General features: G+C 39.4%; 1 protein-coding gene across 1 annotated transcript in view; it reads left to right on the plus strand.

Moving 5' to 3' along the window:
* Window positions 1-218: 218 nt before the first annotated feature.
* LOC117455542 (autotaxin-like) overlaps window positions 219-20,103 on the plus strand; it is an 86,186-nt gene continuing 66,301 nt past the window's right edge. The window contains exons 1-8 of the mRNA XM_034095083.2: window positions 219-523; window positions 7,566-7,668; window positions 8,387-8,536; window positions 12,649-12,774; window positions 12,875-12,935; window positions 14,066-14,163; window positions 17,880-17,959; window positions 18,090-18,209. Of these exons, the coding sequence (XP_033950974.1) occupies window positions 506-523; window positions 7,566-7,668; window positions 8,387-8,536; window positions 12,649-12,774; window positions 12,875-12,935; window positions 14,066-14,163; window positions 17,880-17,959; window positions 18,090-18,209 (756 nt within the window). The 5' untranslated portion in view covers window positions 219-505. The remainder of the gene's footprint in view (window positions 524-7,565; window positions 7,669-8,386; window positions 8,537-12,648; window positions 12,775-12,874; window positions 12,936-14,065; window positions 14,164-17,879; window positions 17,960-18,089; window positions 18,210-20,103) is intronic.

The raw sequence follows: 20,103 nt of genomic DNA on the forward strand, positions 1-20,103 counted from the left end.
CGAATTGGTGACACGTTTCTTCCATATTCCTTTGAGCCCGACTGGACCATGCAGCCCCTCTCCTCCGTGGAGACCCTCCCTCTCCCTGGGGGATCGGTCTCTGCTGCTGACTGTGTTGGACTCCGGAGCGTCACCCCGACCCGACGCACTCTTGTACCAGAGCGCAGCTGTCACCATTACTTCATGCTTATTGGCCCAGGACCGAGAGAGGCAAAGCGAAGGCAAACAGTGTGTGTGTGTGTGTGTGTGTGTGTGTGTGTGTGTGTGTGTGTGTGTGTGTGTGTGTGTGTGTGTGTGTGTGTGTGTGAGAGAGAGAGAGAGAGAGAGAGAGAGAGAGAGAGAGAGAGAGAGAGAGAGAGAGAGAGAGAGAGTTGGACCCCTGCGCTCTGCTCCATCGATCTGCAGAGGCGTGCAGAGGAGCTTCTACCGGTCGTTGCTCGTTGGACACTATTTCGGAGCTTTTTTTCTTTCAGGGGATGCCAAAAGTGAAATTACTGTTTGGAACATGCTATTGGAAAATTTGGTACGGTAAGACTGTGGCGGTTCTGTCGTTTTATTTCATGTCGCTGTGTGTTAGCTTTCATTTAGACTGCTGAAGTGCCCCCCCCCCCCTGAACAAAGATACAGAAAGCTCATGCTCCATGCAGAACTGATGTATCGACCTGTGAGTGACTGAGCTGAACTTTGCCTCACATCAATGCAAGCTTTGGATTCAGGCTTTACCTGAAGAGACTGGAGAGTACAAAACTGAGCAGCAATGTGAGTTATGGAGCTGCTGAAGATGTGGGATGATGATGATGAGGATGATCGTTATGATGTTTTGACAGGAACTGCTCATTTTGTAGCAGTGATGGAAGACCTATCCAGATACTTCACTTAAGTAAAGAACAAATACCACACTGTTCAAGTACTGTGTTAAAAGTCCTGCATTGGATATGTTACTTAAGTAAAACTAAGTATTTATAATCAGCAAAATGTTGTACAAATAATAAAGTTAACCGAATGCAAACAAATCTAAATTATATATATCAGCAAACATATTAAAAAATTGTTTAAGTGTTCTAACAAACTCATGAAGTGAAAAATACTCAAGGAAAGTATAAGTACCTTTACATTGCACTTAGGCCCTTGACCCTTATTTACCTGGGGGTGGCAGAGCTGTAGATTAATGTTACTGCACTGATATGAATGTCATCATCATTACCATCATCTTCTTTAATTTAGACCAGGGAAAGTCAGTCAATTCACTAGGTTACTATGTTAAATAAGTTAATAATCACACATCTCTATTAATAATAACAATCTTAGGTCATATTTTAGTGCCAATCAACACTCTTTTGTACAAACTAAGATTATTGCCGCTTTTGTTGTATTCTTAACTTTACAATGGGATGATAGGATCGCAGTTATACTGAGGCCAGGGTGAAACTGAAGCACTGTTTCAGACCTCTCTTTGTGCTCACTTTAGATTCTGTGTCCCAAGTTGAATACACAATACCACATCAGCTTGTGTCCCTTTAAAACAAAGCATTTTTGGTCTTTGTAAGGCCCCTTGTCACAGGTTTAGTATTATCATTATTATTACAGGAAGACTTTGAGAGCAAGAACCTTTCACAAGAACTTGATAAAAGTACATACAAAAGAAGCACAAGAGTTACACACATCAACAAATGATACAACTAGGCAAAGGACGTATACGTAAGGGACAACATTTGTTCAATGAAAGAACATGCACTTTGCTGTAGATGGTTCTGCTTGAGCGGAGCTTAGCATGAGCCAATCTCAGTAGTAACATGAGGACTTTGGAGGGCCAAATAGTCTTAAGCCATATAATTTATGAGACAATATGATCCAATTTTAATTATTTAGAGGACTTAAAGGTGAAGTATTTTGCAACAAAGGTTGGATATTTTCAGAGAAAATGTGTGACATGGTTTTGTGTAGAAAAAACTACACCCCTAAGATGGGAATCAATGCTTTTGGATATGGATGCACTGGCTGCTGAAATCAGTGGTTCTTGTTCCTTATTCCAGAAACGTCTTATTTCTCCAATACAGGGGTTCCCACACTTTTTCAACTTGGGAGCTACTTTTAAAATGTCTAAGCCCAAATGATCTACCTACAGGGCCGCCATGGGGGGGGGGGGGGGGGGGGGGCATGGGGGGGGGGGTCGACTAAACGGTGGATAAACTGTGGCGCGCTTACACTAATTGCGCCGCATAAGCGCATAATAGTGCGCCACATTTGTGTGTCAGATGAGGAGGGGAGGCCCCCTCATAACTGCATGAACTCGTATGGCACAATACAACTCAGACTGGCTTACCTGTATGTCAATCAAGTGGCAAATGTCATAGTAAGGATGGATGATAGGCTAACATTAAAAAAAATATATATACGTATATATATAATATATATATTTTTTTCAATGCCATGCGATCTACCCACACTTTGCGATCGACGTATTGTGCACCCCTGCTCCAATACAATCGAACCACGTTAATTAGGGTTAGGCCATTAGGAAAAAGCGTATGTAAAAGTACATGTTGCTATCATTGTTTAATATTGGAAAACGTTATTAAAAAGCAAGGCAAGGCAATTTTATTTATATAGCACCTTTCAACTAAAGGCAATTCAAAATGCTTTACAATAATGAACACAATTAAGAGCATTAAGAAATACTGCAGCGGAAACACATTATAAAATTGCATTTAAAAACTGTCATTAAAAAAGATAATAAAACATGAATAACACAGGGACATGAATAATAATACAAGTTCTAAGAATTGCAACGGACCTGCAGGTTTCTGGGAGTTTGTTCCAGATATTTGGAGCATAATAACTGAACGCTGCTTCTCCATGTTTAGTTCTGACTCTGGGGACAGAAAGCTGACCAGTCCCTGAAGACCTGAGAGATCTGGATGGTTCATAATTTAGCAGGAGGTCAGAAATGTATTTTGGGCCTAAACCATTCAGTGCTTTATAGACCAGGAGCAATATTTTGAAATCTATTCTTTGACACACAGGAAGCCAGTGTAAAGACTTCAGAACAGGAGTGATGTGATCCACTTTCTTAGTGTCAGTGAGGACTCGAGCAGCGGCGTTCTGAATCAGCTGCAGCTTTCTAATAGATGTTTTAGTGAGACCTGTGAAGACACCATTGCAGTAGTCGAGTCTACTGAAGATAAAAGCATGGACAAGTTTTTCCAAATCCTGCTGTGACATTAGTCTTTTAATCCTCTATATATTCTCAAGGTGATAGTAGGCTGACTTAGTAATTGTTTTAAGGTGACTGTTGAAATTCAGGTCAGAGTCCATGACTACACCTAGATGTGTTCAATGCACTTACTCAGTGTTTGAATTGGAGCATAGTCTTCTGGTGAAATGGTTATGTAAATACGTGGGCCACTCTCTGTGTTAAAGCATCCTAATTTGCTCAACATCTTTAAAACACTCTCCTTTATGACAGCAGTTCAGCTGTGGCTTTCACTAATCCGTACAGCTAAACGGCTATTGCTTTAACACATCCAATGAATCGTCATGAGGCAGAAGAGGCTTGCTGCAGACCATGAGGTTCAATGAACTCCAGGCTCCTTCATAGTTTCTTAAGTGAACAACCAGCAAACATCTGTATCATTTCAGTTTAAATCTGTGCTGTAACCAAAAACATATTTCTGTGGGCTCTTGCTTTCTCTCAAACTGCATCTTCTTTATCTTCTAAAGAAAGTGCCTCCCAGGGAAAATAACCTAAGTGTGTCATACTCAATGTTAGAGCTTTGATGAATAAGAGATTCATAATGAAACAATCTTTCAAATAAACATTTTATCATCACACCCACAGGTTACCTACATGTGAATATGTCCTACTTTCCATTATTATTGTTGCAAATTGAACCAACTCTGGGTTTGAACTCCCAAAAAAAATGTACTACAAAGACATTATCAGCACAGGACGACGACACTTCCAAAAACAGGCCCCTCATCCAAGATAATTAATTTCAACCTTTGCATACTCAGTTTGAAATGTACTTTTACAATTTTTTAATAATTGTTTTCTTTATAAATATCATCTATACAGGATATTTTCCCTGTTAAGCCCCAAAGACAAAAAACGCGGCTGAATCGGTTAATCCATAGGTTGATAATGTGTCTGTCACTTTGAAAAAATTATTTATAATCCAAAATTCCATTTTTATGTAAAAATCGGAGAGTAAAAGTTAGCTGCTAATGGTAGCCACCAGAGTTATCGCAGCTTCCGGTTTGGGCTATGCGTCACTCTCACTCCTTATTTGGTAATGTGTGTGTGCATGTGGTAGTACCCCTCGATTCCATTGGCTCTGACGATTAGAAAGAGATGTCAATTATCAAAATCGACCAAGGGGGGCCAGAGATATGGAAAATCCACCCAAATGATCCCAGAAGTGTTTTTTTTAATCTGTCTAAAAAGGTGGAATTTCACTTGTTTTGCATCAATCTTGATACAGGGTACTTAATATATGTTGTAGTTTGGATTCCTAAAGCGTTTAGTCTACCATCCCATCATTCAAGGGTGGTTTTCACTATAAGTAATTTCTTTTTTTTGGACGGACACAATAATTTACATTTTTTGACTGTGTTCAATCTGAATTGACTTTAAAATAAAAACATCTATATTGATTCTGACTCTTCTACATCCAACTCACAGGTGTAACCTTGCTTTGAGAAAAGATTATTAATTTAACCCTTTTAGAAGGGAAGATATGGTCATTTGTTCTGGGAATGTCATTTTCGAGCCTGAGACCTGAAAAACAGGCTCGGGGCTTAACAGGATTTATCAGGACAGGACGACAACATAATAATTAATTAATAATGAATTTCAACTTTTGCATACTCAGTTTGAAATGTACTTTTACCATTTTTTTTTAATAATTTTTTTCTTTATAAATATCATCTATCCAGGATATTTTCCCTGTTAAGCCCCAAAGACCCCTTCGGCGGGTCTTTCTTTTTTCATGACACTGTCTCAGGGCATCTTAATATATAAGAACCTATTAATGTGTTATACCAGATTAACGGGAAGAATCTCAGCTAACTGATGATACAAACCATTTTTACCAAAACAAAACAAAAGTCTCATAAGAAGCATCTAAATGACCCCTGAGCGAAAAATGCTAACGCACTTGGGCACAGAACTCAAGATAAAGATACCCTTATTACTTATCGTAGCTGCACATACAAGATATCCGATTAAAGCTGAGGTTCCACAGATTATTTAGCTTTATTGTATCATCACTGAGCGATCCGAACTCGCGACAGGGGAAGCAAACACAGACATCACAACACGTACCTTTACGGAGCTTTTACGGGAGATCGTCTCACCGTAGCTGTCAATCTGATCAAAAGACGTGTTCAATGGCATTAAAACGAGAAAAAAAACGCGGCTGAATCAGTTAATCCATAGGTTGATAATGTGTCTGTCACTTTGAAAAAAATATTTATAATCCATAATTAAATGTTTATGTAAAAATCGGAGAGTAGCCTAAATGTTAACTGCTAATGGTAGCCACTAGTGTTATCGCAGCTTCCGGTTTTGGTTATGCGTCACTCTCACTCCTTATTTGGTAATGTGTGTGTGTATGTGGGAGTTCCCCTCGATTCCATTGGCTCTCACGGTTAGAAAGAGATGTCAATCATCAAAATCGACCAAGGGGGGCCAGAGATATGGAAAATCCACCCACATGACCCCAGAAGTTTTTTTTTTTTTTTTTAAATCTCTCTAAAAAGGTCAAATGTCACTTGTTTTGCATCAATCTTGATACAGGGTACTTATTATATGTTGTAGTTTGGATTCCTAAAGCTGTTAGTCTACCATCCCATCATTCAAGGGTGGTTTTCACTATAAGTAATTTCTTCTTTTTGGACGGACACAATCATTTAAATTTCTTTACGGTGTTCAATCTGAATTTACTTTAAAATTCAAACATCTATATTGATTCTGACTCTTCTCCATCCAACTCACAGGTGTAACCTTGCTTTGAGAAAAAAGATTATGAATGTAACCCTTTTAGAAGGGAAGATATGGTCTTTTGTTCTGGGAATGTCATTTTCGAGCCTGAGACCTGAAAAACAGGCTCAGGGCTTAACAGGATTTATCAGCACAGAACGACAACACTTCCTAAAACAGGCCCCTCATCCAAGATAATTAATTTCAACCTTTGCATACTCAGTTTGAAATGTACTTTCACCATTTTTTAATAATTTTTTCTTTATAAATATCATCTATACAGGATATTTTCATGTATACACCCAATTTAAATGATTACAAAAGACATTTTTTAGGTTTCAACTTTTGCTTTTATAAAAATACCATCTTGGCATGAGTTATGTATACAAAGTTGCTTCGAGCTAATAAACAAGTCATCATTTCCTCTATAATATCTATTTTATATTTATTTGTGAGAAAACCTTCAAACATTATTTATAATATGTTCTTATGAAACCCACAACAATTAAGTAATAATTTACTTTCGCCCCCTACTTGTTATTTAGTTGTCAACCAAAATGTTCTTATATTTTTTCTTTGGAAGCTTTTCCACTGCTGCGTTTCAAGGGTCGGTCTGGAGCCAGTACCTGATTGCGAACTTGTTTTCCTGAGCGACGTACAACTTCGGCAGTCTGCACATTTTGCTGAACTATTGTGGCATAGCATGGCATTCACTCTGGAGAAACGTATAACGTTGGAGAAATGTTGCTTGCAATTCAGTCTCGCTTCGTAAGTTCATTGGCAACATGAGCAGCTTCAAACTTTTATGCTGTTGGTGTTGTTGTGAGGGATATTCACGCTGTTGCATCAATGGTTAACAAGTTGAACCAATTGCTAATCAAACTAGACCCGGCATGGAACGACACTGAAACATATTTTGGTGGAAAAGGGTTATTTGTGAGCCCAATGTTCCTTTCTGACAGAAAGCTAATTAGAAGAAATTATTTGGGACTCAATTTATGTGTGCATGTTTGAGTGGGTGGGGATGCAATTTTCATTACCTGTGATAACCACCGTATGTGACTGTAGGTTCACATTTATGTTTACTGTGTCTCCATGGTTCAAAAAGCTCTTTCTTCTCTGCCTGTGCTGCAGCACCTCTTTTCACCCTCTGTCTGAAACCAGAGCCCAGTTTGCTCTGATTAGCTGGCTGGCTGGCTCTGTTGTGATTAATCAATTGCTAAGAGATGTCACGACCCTCAGTCTGTCACGTAACATGTATTGGAGCGCTAGTGAATAGAAGCGTGAGTGTTGCATAGTTATGTCATTATGTTACAGAAGTAAACAAAGAAGTCTAATAGAGGCATTTCACTCACTCGTGTGTGAGAGAAACTCCCCCCTGAGGGAACACAGGGATTTTAGCCTTTACAGACCATTTACATGCACAAAAAGCTATATTACACACTACAGGAAAGGGAAGACCCTAAAAGCATAGCGCCCTTCTAAATGTATTGTATTCAGATGCTAACATTTGTGCTCATTGGAGTGAATAAATCATCAATTATTGTTCGTTTTTCTAATGTGTGGTCTGTGTTTTTTTCTGCAGGTAGTGGTTGTGTTCTGTCTGTGGAGTACTGATGTCAGCAGAGCTTATGTTTTTCAAGCCAGTAGACCTTCAGAGGGAGACAACCCACCCACCCACACTAAAGGTGAGAACAGCCCCCAATGTGCTGTTATGATACATTTCAAACAAATGTCTATGTAGTGAAATACAACTGGTCATACATGCTGGAGATCCCCAACATGGTCATGGTTGTTTACGTGTTGTAGTCTTGAAAAGTTAGTGTACCTAACATGCAGTATAAGTACACTTTGAAATACTGTATATTCCAAATATTCCATTGCGGACATATTATTCATTATGCTGCTCCAGCAGCATGTGATACTTGCAAACAGGGACCGAGCATTTTATTTTAATCTTGGTATATAAAGTATGCTACAGAATACCATAGCTAAATTGATGAAAAACAATACATAATCCAGGACACTACAACTAAGCAAACACAAGTGTGAAATAAAAACGATCTGATGTTAATCAGCCACTACTGACATTTTGAGAGAACAAAAACAATAGTATTGAGCTCTCTGTTGGTCCATTGTGCATTGAAGTGAACTGGACCCAAAGGCTGCCTGCAGAGTGCTTCGCAAAACAGCTGGTAGTTATCTGCTTTATGAGCTGTTTAAATTTAACGGCCTTTAACCTGCATGAATACTCTGTGTACTGTACATACATGAATGTAAGATGCAAACGTATTTTTTTCAAGTAAGGTTTATGTACAATCTTGAGTAAAACAGATTTATGTTACGCAGACGAATATAGTTTGTTTGCAGCAGTTGTGTGTAACCATGCCCCTTTCTTCTCTCCAGTCGTCTCAGAGTGGGTCAGCTCAGCGGGCTCCTGCAAGGGGAGGTGCTTTGAGCTGGACGAAGCCAAACCTCCAGGATGCAGATGTGACAATCTGTGTAAAACCTACATCAGCTGCTGCTCCGACTTCGACGTGCAGTGCCTCAAAACAGGTCAGTCTGATGTCACAATCGCTTCTTCTGGTTTCACATCTGTTCACATGTTATCCTCCGACATGGATGCTTGATATCACTAGCATGATATCACACAACAGCTTGGGTAAGAGTCAAGCCAATGGCCAAGAAACAAGTGATTACGTTTTGTTTGACTTACTTGTTTTACCTTAAGGATAAGGATGGTGGTACTATATATTTTTCGTGATATCAACAAGTCCATGAAAAGATCAAAAGCAACAATTTCTTACACTTTCTGTGCCACTTAGTCCATTTGTATTTATAAAATTGAAACAGCTAAAAACACAGTTTCTTTAAAAAAAGGTAGTTTTTGGCAGAAGTTATTCAATCAGGTAAAAGTAGTTTATTAGTTTTCTCAAGCAAATCAATCTATTTGGTGCAGTAGGTCGCTTGCATGTTTGTTTAGGATTATTAAGTTATGTTTTCACTGTGTTGAAACTGGATATACTATTTTTTTGGTTTACCAGAACAAATTGTGGATAGCACCTGGTATTCTTTTAACTCCCCAACATTGGTATCAAGTGAGATAAGCTGATACTTAAAGGTGACATTAAAAAACAGATTGTCAAATAACAAAGATTCTTTGAAAACCTTTGTCAATTACCATACTATTTCAAAATAATGGCAGGTGGCAAAACGACAACATAAACCAAGCTTAACATTTGATAAAGGGCAGATCTGTTTGGTTGCTGATCATAGGATTCCGTAACGGCCCGTCTACACTACAGGCATCGAAAAATGCTTTCAACGCTTCGCCCATTCATTTGAATGGGGTGACGTAGAAGATTTTTAAACTTCGCCGAACTGCATTGTGGGGAGCATGGCATGGCTTTGCAAGCATCACGAGCATCTATCGGCATCAAAAGTTGAACAATGTTCAACTTTTGAGGCTTGATGCTTGGCATCAGCCAATCAAATCCCGCGTATGCACATCTGACAGTACAAGCGCTAGCCAATCAAACCGCGTGTATGCTGGGAGAGACTACGCAGGTCATTTCCTCATATTCAAAAAAATGGAGCGGTAGTGAATCACCCGGATCAGTCTCTGTTCATCTACCGGGATACAAACCGGAGGAACCAGGCATGGAGGGAGGTGGCAGAGACAGTGGGTGAAACTGGTAGGTTTTTGCCTGTTTGGGGATTTTATATCCAGTTTACTTCGTTTTAACATTGCTATTGCTTTGTATGCCGGGGGCGGGTGGGAGATTCCTGATTGGTTGTTGGTCGCCTTGGGCGCGAGAAATCGCCAAGCCTCAGACACGCCCAGCTTCAAGATTTTTTGATGCCTGTAGTGTAGACGGGCCGTAAGTCTTCCATTGAACGGCAATGGGTCGACTCAAGTCCAATCAAAGACAAAATATTTGTCCCAAAACCTGCGTTCTTCCAAATATCCAGCAGGGAGCCACTCCGCTGTCTATGAGAAAATGTAAAAATGTATTTCTCGTTTGAATTATCCTAGGAAAGTTAACTTCAACCTGACTTTATAGTCTCAAACATTAGTTCTTAGTCTTTTTAAATTATGGTCCCATTTAGAGTACACATTTATCGATGCTATTATTCCTCATATTATCTGTGACAGTAAACAGTAGTGGAAGTAAAGTGATAACCCAGCTAGAAATGTTTGGTTCTAAAAACATTCTGAGAATGTTACAGTCATTGTTCCAGGAAGGTTTTCAGCGGGAAGTTTTTGTTTGGTTCCCAGAACGTTCTTCTGAAAGGTAAGATAACATTCCCTAAAAACATTCTTAAAATGTTTGGTGATAACATTGTTACAACATTATGCCCTCCTATTCTTAAAACGTTTTCAGCGGGAAGTTTTTGTTTGGTTCCCAGAACGTTCTTCTGAAAGGTAGGATAACGTTCTCTAAAAACATTCTTAAAATGTTTTTGCTAACATTGTTACATTATGCCCTACTATTCTTACAATGTTTTCAGCTGCAAGTTAGATTTGTTTATGTTGCCAGAATGTTATTATTTTAGAGAAGGATAACATGCTTTATGTTAAAAAAAGTATGCAAATGTTCTGTGGTAACAATTTACTAAAATATGTTTACATTATTAGAACATAAACACATAATATTCCTGTAATTGTTCAACTCAAAATTCCTGGGTAAGTGGACTGACCACGTGGTCATTAGGATGATTTTGATAGTTTACTTAACTATTGGAATTTGACTATTAACACATGTAAAACATGCTGGTGAAAGTAACATTTGTTTATTAGAAAAGCGGAGCTGGGAGTGGAGGTTGGTTATGGCAGCAGTGGGAAATAGTTGTTCCAGAGTGGAGAGGCCTGGCTGGTCTTGGGAGTGTGGAAGGCCTTGGATTCCTCCTTGGAGAGACACAAAAATGAGTGTGAGGCAAAAGCAGGAAAAGTTGTCAAAGAATATGCTGGTAAAAAGCTAGAGCGGCACGCAACAAACCGTTCACGGCAACAATCCGGCAGGGAATGAGTGCAGGCTGCAGGTTTCATCGTGTGGCTGATGAGCAGGTCACAGGTGTGGTTGATTGGAGATTGCTCCCAGCCGTGTAGAGCAGACCAGCAGGCAGGTGGGGGAAGGGGCACTAACTCACTAACAGGGGTTTCAGGGACGGGTGGTGATAGTCGGTCCATTCTTCTATATGTCTGTCTTTGGTTTTCTAAGTGTTATTCGATCCATATGACCATAGAGATATGTGCACATACAAAAACACTTGGGGTTTAATGTTCGAACAATGTTATGACCAAACATTTTAAGAATGTTTTTAGAGAACGTTATCCTACCTTTCAGAAGTACATTCTAGGAACCAAAATAAAACTTCTCGATGAAACCATTCCTAGAACAATGAATGGTAACATTCTCAAAATGTTTTTAGAACCAACAATGTCTACCTGGGAACTCAGACATGCCTCCGCAAACATGCAATATCATGAATTACGTGCTTGTTTTTTTCTAAAAACGAAAATGTGGTGACATCAGATTTCTTTTAAACATCCTTTTCAAACAAATGCAGCAAGTTTGTTTTTTTAAAGCGCACTACAAATAAATCTTACGTTGACCATGACCCTGTTAATATTTCGCATCACAGGAACATTTTATAAAAAAATAATAACCTCCTGAAAACATTATCCAAATGTTGCTTTCAAAATGTTCTTCTTTGGTTATCATGTAACATTGAGGGAACGTTTTATAAAGAACATCTTTAATGTGTTACCCAACAACGTCCGAAACACATCCTTAGAAGGTTGCAGGCAAAACGTTCCACCTTTGTTAACATATCACATTAAAGGAACATTTTATAAAAAAACGTACCGTCATCTCAGGCCTTAATAACATCCTCAAAACATTTGCAGAATGTTACTTGGAGAATGTTCTTCATTTGTTATCATGTAACATTAAAGGAACATTTTATAAAACCCTTCTGTCATCTCAGGCCTTAATAACATCCTCAAAACATTTGCAGAATGTTACTTGGAGAATGTTCTTCATTTGTTATCATGTAACATTAAAGGAACATTTTATAAAACCCTTCTGTCATCTCAGGCCTCAATAACATCCTCAAAACATCCTCTGAATGTTGCAAAAAATAAACATCCTAAAAAGGTTCTTTAAACATCAGATTAAAACGTTTCTTTAAAACCTTATTAGAACCAATAGGTAACGTTAGCCAAAGTTGTGAGAACGTTCCCCGCTAGCTGGGACAATTACTACATTTGTTTGGAATACTACACAGCAGTACTACAGTAGCTCCAGTCCTAAGAAAACTCTATGTACATAACATGATACGTGCTTTCTGCTGTAGCTGATTAAACATGAACAAAGGGCAATTGTCCTGAAGTTGCCAAAATGTCCATTTTCATCTGATGCTAATTTAGACCTTGGCTGGGGAAGAGAGTGTAACTGTGGCTTCATCTTGAAAACATTAAGCAAACAACAGTGGGACTTTATCCAAGACAAAAACACTTAAAATCTCTCCAAATGAATTATTTCAGTCCCTTCTTGTTTCAAATTACGTCTGCTTCTCTTGTAATTGTAAAACTGCTACAGACATGCTGCCTGAGATGTAATTCACAATGTATTCATTGTTGATGTTTGTCATATGTGTCTCAGCGGGAGGTTTCGAGTGCATGCAGGATCGCTGCGGGGAGGAGAGGAATGACGAGCACGCCTGCCACTGCTCACAGGACTGCCTGGAGAGAGGAGACTGCTGCTCCAACTATAAGTCACTCTGCAAAGGTACTTATCATGATTTGTGTCTATAAAACATTATACAACTAATTGAGAATGAATGGGATTTAAATTAGGTAATTACTCTGAGCTGTTGTTTCCATTTGAGGTGAGGCAACATGGGTGCACGGAGCCTGTCAGGAGATCAACACGGCAGAATGTCCTGCGGGGTGAGTCTGAACTGACGTCAAACTCAACAATTAAGCTCAAGAATGTGTGTTTAATTGAAGTCTTAAGAAACAAGTCCAACAAGTCCATATTAGACACATCAGACCTTTAGTATCATTTATCCAATTTGATTTAAAGGTCTCCTATCATGCTAAATGTACTTTTTGATCTCTTTTATACATAAAGATGTATCCTCTGAGTGTCAGGGAACTCGCAAAGTGTCAGAGAACAAAACCCTCTCTCTTTTCCTCCGTACCTACATCTCCAAAAACGGAGAGTACAACGGAGCTAATCCAGATTAGCCATGTCAAATCGGAAATGTGGACTGGCTTTACACCCACGGCCCTATCAGGAACATCGCTGTATCAGAAACCTTACGCAACGTGTTTTGGACGTAAGATGGTCTTTGTTTACATTAGCAAGCATAGCTAACACTCAGAGCTAACTTGTACTAGAGAGAGTATGTGTAAAAAAGCAGGAAATTAAACTACTTGAGGAAATGACTGATCCTTTTCTTTTTCTTTTTTAAAAAGAAACTGTGTTTTTAGCTGTTTCAATTTTATAAATACAAATGGACTAAGTGGCACAGAAAGTGTAAGAAATGGTTGCTTTTGATCTTTTCATGGACTTGTTGATATTACGAAGAATATAGAGTACCACCATCCTTATCCTTAAAGATACAAGTAAGTCAAAAAAACAAAACGTAATCACTTGGCCATTGGCTTGACTCTTACCCAAGCTGTTTTGTAAAAAAAGCATTTGAGCCCCATACTGTTTCAGAAATAATCCATGATGTGGTTTTGAACATGATATGGCGTTTCATCACGGCAGCATTTAGCTGAGAATCTCGTTAGAATTCTGAGCAGGCATAAGCCCACCCCACCCCCTTTTTCTTTTATTCCGGACGAATCCCGATGGGCCGGTCGAACGATGTGGGCCGGTCGGATAAGTCACTAGAACCCCCACCATTGAAAATACACTAGCGGTACCGAAGTGGAAACCCATAATATATGACTAGAAATAGCATGATAGGAGTTCTTTAATGAAAAGTAAAGAATAATAACCTTAATTACATCCAAAATACAGATATTGCCAATGGTGAATTTTATCTTTGCATCCTTCTTGTGTATAGCTTCATCCGACCTCCCCTCATCATGCTGTCTGTCGACGGGTTCAGAGCATCCTACCTGAAGAAGGGCAACTCTGTCACCCCCAACATACATAAACTCAGTACGTACTCTTGACTTTGTCTCATAATATCGGTTTCTGAATCCAACACATGAGCTGTGTGACTAAAGAACTATTGTCTATCTTATACAGTTGTGTTGGAATAATACCACTTTACCGCTCAACACTCAGCATGATGGAAAAATAATGTTTTTTTAAAGTACCAATTTATAAGAAACAGGAGGGCTCTCTTTCTGGAAATCAATCTCAAGTAGGCTTATTCTTCTTGCCTGGAACTCTCTTGACACAAAGTCTAAATCCTTTACCCTGGAACAAGTAGGATGAGGTTTGCGCTGCTATAGTATTTTCCCCAAGAACCCTTTTGCTTAGCCAATCTCAAAGAATAAAATATGAGAAATTACTTTGATCTCATAACAACGCATTTCAGAAACAAATTACGATTAAGTACTATTTGGTCTAGGAAATATATTATCATAGTTTTGGTTAAAATTAGTATGTTTTTGTGTTGATTTTGGCATTCCTTCTGGTCAAAATCAATAATATCTCCAGCACCAGAGTTCCAAAAGAAAACTTCTTATTCTACTGCAGTGGGTCTGACAATCTGCAACGTTTAGTTCTCCTTCTTTAGTGTCTAACGTCACAGCGTCATGGTGACGGTGTTGGGCCAGAACAGCGAGTCAAAGCTCTGCTGATGGCTGAGGGAAGTGTTGTTGCTAAAGGTCTCAGAAAACACCACAGCATTTCAGAAAACACCACAGCATTTCACAAAACACTACAGCATTTCAGAAAACACCACAGCATTTCACAAAACACTACAGCATTTCAGAAAACACTACAGCATTTCAGAAAACACCACAGCATTTCAGAAAACACTACAGCATTCCAGAAAACACCACAGCATTTCAGAAAACACTACAGCATTTCAGAAAACACTACAGCATTTCAGAAAACACCACAGCATTTCAGAAAACACCACAGCATTTCAGAAAACACCACAGCATTTCACAAAACACTACAGCATTTCAGAAAACACTACAGCATTTCACAAAACACTACAGCATTTCAGAAAACACCACAGCATTTCACAAAACACTACAGCATTTCAGAAAACACTACAGCATTTCACAAAACACTACAGCATTTCAGAAAACGCCACAGCATTTCACAAAACGCCGCAGCATTTCAGAAAACACCACAGCATTTCAGAAAACACCACAGCATTTCACAAAACACTACAGCATTTCAGAAAACACTACAGCATTTCAGAAAACACCACAGCATTTCAGAAAACACTACAGCATTTCAGAAAACACCACAGCATTTCAGAAAACACCACAGCATTTCACATTGGACGGAAAGGGTATTCCTTTAGGGAGAACACTTCTTGTTTGTGATTGGACAGAGCCAGCCAGAGAAGCACTGCTGTGATTGGTTGTTTTTGCTGCCAGTCAAGAAATGACGCTTCGTGATTAGCCCAACACATCAGCCGTTAGCTCAGCTGTTAGCACACACTCAGAGCTCACAGCTCCTCATATCTGTTCAGAAACTGGACAAAAGTTAAACATGTACAAACCACAGACTGTCTATGTCATGGTGAATACAGTCGCTGCTTTATTTATGTCTGTATGACGTTGTTGTGAGCGTGGACGGAGCAGCTACAGGTTAGTTTAGCCTGATGGATCCGATTCCGATAGGATTTACATGGAGATACGGCCCGCCCCCTCTCCAGCGTCTTGTTTGAATGACAGGAGTAAATACAGAATTAATGCTTTATTAACTCGTGGTTTTTAAGGGGCTTATCTCCATGTAAATACTATGGTAGACTACCCAATATTCACATCGCTCTAATTTCACCGCGGCTGCTCGAGTTTCACCGCGGCTGTCAGCTGTGTTTGCTCCTGTCAATGCTGTCATTCAAACAAGAGGCGCTGGAGAGGGGACGGGGCGTATCTCCATGTAAATCCTACAACAAAATGAACATATTTGACCGTGATTTAATTGTAATACACGTTTCAAAGTGATGCCGAAGTAACTACATACTGATAGCAGTTAGTAAAAACCATGAATTAACGCTTTGACAAGTCTGCAGACAAGACGGCAGGCGAAAAGCTTTTAAAATGCGTGTTTTCTGAATCGGATTCATCAGGCTAAACTAACCTGTAGCTGCTCCGTACACACTCACAACAACATCATACAGACATAAATAAAGCAGCGACTGTATTCGCCATGACATAGACAGTCTGTGGTTTGTACATGTTTAACTTTTGTCCAGTTTCTGAACAGATATGAGGAGCTGTGAGCTCCGAGTGTGTGTGCTAACGGCTGATGTGTTGGGAATGGGATCATACGTTGTGGGACCATGGTTGGGACATATTTCGCTGTCGGGTGTTGACCAATCACGAAGCGTCATTTCTTGACTGGCAGCAAAAACAACCAATCACAGCAGTGCTTCTCTGGCTGGCTCTGTCCAATCACAAACAAGAAGTGTTCTCCCTAAAGTAATACCCTTTCCGTCGAATGTGAAATGCTGTGGTGTTTTCTGAAATGCTGTAGTGTTTTCTGTAATGCTGTAGTGTTTTCTGAAATGCTGTGGTGTTTTCTGAAATGCTGTGGTGTTTTCTGAAATGCTGTGGTGTTTTCTGAAATGCTGTAGTGTTTTCTGTAATGCTGTAGTGTTTTCTGAAATGCTGTGGTGTTTTCTGAAATGCTGTAGTGTTTTCTGTAATGCTGTAGTGTTTTCTGAAATGCTGTGGTGTTTTGTGAAATGCTGTGGTGTTTTGTGAAATGCTGTAGTGTTTTCTGAAATGCTGTAGTGTTTTGTGAAATGCTGTGGTGTTTTGTGAAATGCTGTAGTGTTTTCTGAAATGCTGTAGTGTTTTGTGAAATGCTGTGGTGTTTTGTGAAATGCTGTGGTGTTTTGTGAAATGCTGTGGTGTTTTGTGAAATGCTGTAGTGTTTTGTGAAATGCTGTGGTGTTTTCTGAAATGCTGTAGTGTTTTGTGAAATGCTGTGGTGTTTTCTGAAATGCTGTGGTGTCTTGCACTTCAGGGCCACCGTACTCTTCACCTCTTGCTGTATCACCAACTTATGGTCAAAGGTGGCAGAAATGGCTAATTTGGGTCCCTTCTATCACCTATCTGGAAAGCTGATAACCAATGGTAAAGGTCATGTAAGGGGCTGATATCATTCAAAGCAGGTCAACTATGTCCCTCAACAACTTACCTCCAATCTATTTTGCGTCCTACGTCACCAATCTTTTGTCAAGGACAGGAGACAAGTGGAATCAGAGGAACAACAAGACCACAACACATCAGAAACCTTGAAAGAAAGCCACATTAGCCCCTTCTTGAAGACAGTTTGAAACATGAGGGACATTAGAGCCTCCTCCCCATATGCCCACTACCGTGTGAGGATTCCATGAACAGATGAAGAAAACGCCCTAGTTTATCTACCTAAACTTCCCCTTGGTGTCTGCCTCTACCATTGGCTTTGAGTCACCCAGCATCAGAATCATCCTCTTTCTCCCCAGCCTGATAAAACCACAACTGATTGTGTACAAAATACAGTAAACTCTGATACTGATGTCTGCAAGGTCTAGGCCACAAGGACAATGGACCTCAGATGTTTCGAAGACAAATCGGAACCCTGCATGACAGTATCTAGCTTTATCCTACTGTGCTTATTATTTAATTGACGATTTTGATTTGCTTGTATATGTTTTAGAAAGTTTAAATTTGAGAAAATTATTTGTCCTTTAGGTGCGTGTGGTACGTCAGCACCCTACATGCGACCAGTCTACCCATCAAAGACCTTCCCAAATTTATACACCCTAGCCACAGTAAGTAACCACTGGTTATGTCGTTCAACACTAGTAGCCCTGTTCAAAAGGTCCAACAGCAAAGCATATGATGCTGATGCAAGACTGATATTTAACATTAAAATAAGTACTATGTGTGATCTGTTTGTAGGGTCTGTACCCGGAGTCTCATGGCATTGTGGGAAACACCATGCATGATCCAGTGTTTAATGCCACCTTCAGCCTGCGCACCAGGGAGAAACTGAACCACCGCTGGTGGGGCGGACAGCCTGTGAGTACACTCTAGTTAACCGCTTATGATGGGTTATAATCAGGGCGGCTAACTAAAGAATTGTTAAGGAAGAATGTACACTAAGACTTTGTTTCTCACAACCTTTCTTGACTCATGATATCTGCACACAGTTTAGACTAGCTTAGCATAGTGCCTGTAATAATCGGAAAGCTGCCAGCATAGCTTTGTAAAAGTTCACTGATTCAAACAGCTTAAAAAATATGTTTAATTAACAAACCCTAAACCGCTAAATCACTTAAAATGTACATATTGATTCAGAATCAGTTAGCTATGAATTGGAGATATTTTTTGACTGAGAAGCTGGGTACTAGTGTTAATTTCGTCAGCTATTTTTTAATTTAGTTTTAGTCTTTGTCCTGTGTTAAATTTCCTTTTTAGTTTTAGTCATATTTAGTCACCTTCATCCTGTTTTTATTTAGTCCAGTTTTAGTCGACTAAAAGTCTGAGCATTTTAGTCTTATTTTAGTCGAGTAAAACAGTAAACATTTTAGTCAAGATTTAGTCGACTAAAAGTCTGAGCATTTTAGTCTTATTTTAGTCAAAGAAAACTAATTATTTTAGTCTACTTTTTGTCAATGAAAACGGTTGAGTCTTTTTTAGTCATCAGATTATATAGAACATTTCAGTCAAAGTAGTCTAGCCAAAACCAATAATTTGTCATTTTAGTATATAAATAAATAAGATTATCTTGTCCTTATTTGATGAAAAACACAGGTTGAATGATTAAGAATGCAGCTTTGCAGAGAGTATCTGGTCAGGTTTGTGGTGTTTTTACCAGCTGTTTTGGCCACATTGCTTCCCTTCTGATAAAACAATGCATTCGCTTTTTTTCTCCGCCTCATTGTAGCGAAAATGGGCCCAAATATCACATCGTTTCTTTCTCCGAAGCAGTGGTGGCTTTAGACTTTTTCGTTGTCAGTCATTTTGACGGACAGGATCGTAACATTTCCGTCATAATCCATTATTACCCGTCGAGTGCACAATGTATCACTCACTCGCGCTGATGGGGGGGGTATTCGGTTAACGCGAGTGCGACCACTGCTCCTAAGCCCTGTTGTTGCCATTTTATTTTCTGTTAAATAAGGTTAGTTAGACCATGAGTTAGACCCGAGTCTTCCTGACAGTTCATATTGTGCCGCTGCCCGGTGTAATTCAAATGTACCGCCGCGCGCAGCACAGAAACAGCTGCTGCTCTGCCGCAGCACCGGAAGTGGAACTGCTGGGAGAAAAACTGACTATCAGAGATTTAACGTTATCTTTGATAATATTTCGTCTCCTCATTTTTCGTCAACGAAAGTAAAGAGAGATTTTGTCATAGTTTTTATTTAGTAAACTACATTTTCGTCTCGTCACTTTTCGTCAACGATATTGCATGATGATTTCGTTACAGTTATTGTTTACTGCCGTCGGTGCCGTCTCGTCATCGTCTCGTTTTCGTCATGGAAAAAAAGGTCGTTGACGAACATATTTCGTCATAGTTTTAGTCAACGAAATTAACACTACTGGGTACAAATAGCATCTCAAAACTGCTATTCTAATAATAGGCCTGTGTGGTGGGTTTACATCAGGGGTACTCAAATACAAATCTTAAAGGTCCAAAATAAATGTTTCAATAAGACAAAGGTCCGTTTTTTACGGTCATTCAAACTTTTAAACAATTGCAACAAGATTCTTAACATGAGGTTGCAAAAACAAAAATAATCTGTATGCAGCAGTTTTCATTGTTATTGTGTCTGTGCTTGACCCCTCAGAGTCACAGTGTAAGAGCTGCACAGTCAAAGCTCTGCTGATGGCTGAGGGACTCACTTCGAACTCACTTTCAGTATAAATAGGAAGGAGGCCCAACAATCTGCTCCCTCTTTTCTTCAGCACC

This window comes from Pseudochaenichthys georgianus, chromosome 11, assembly GCF_902827115.2.
Source record: "Pseudochaenichthys georgianus chromosome 11, fPseGeo1.2, whole genome shotgun sequence".
NCBI classification, from domain to species: Eukaryota; Metazoa; Chordata; class Actinopteri; order Perciformes; family Channichthyidae; genus Pseudochaenichthys; species Pseudochaenichthys georgianus.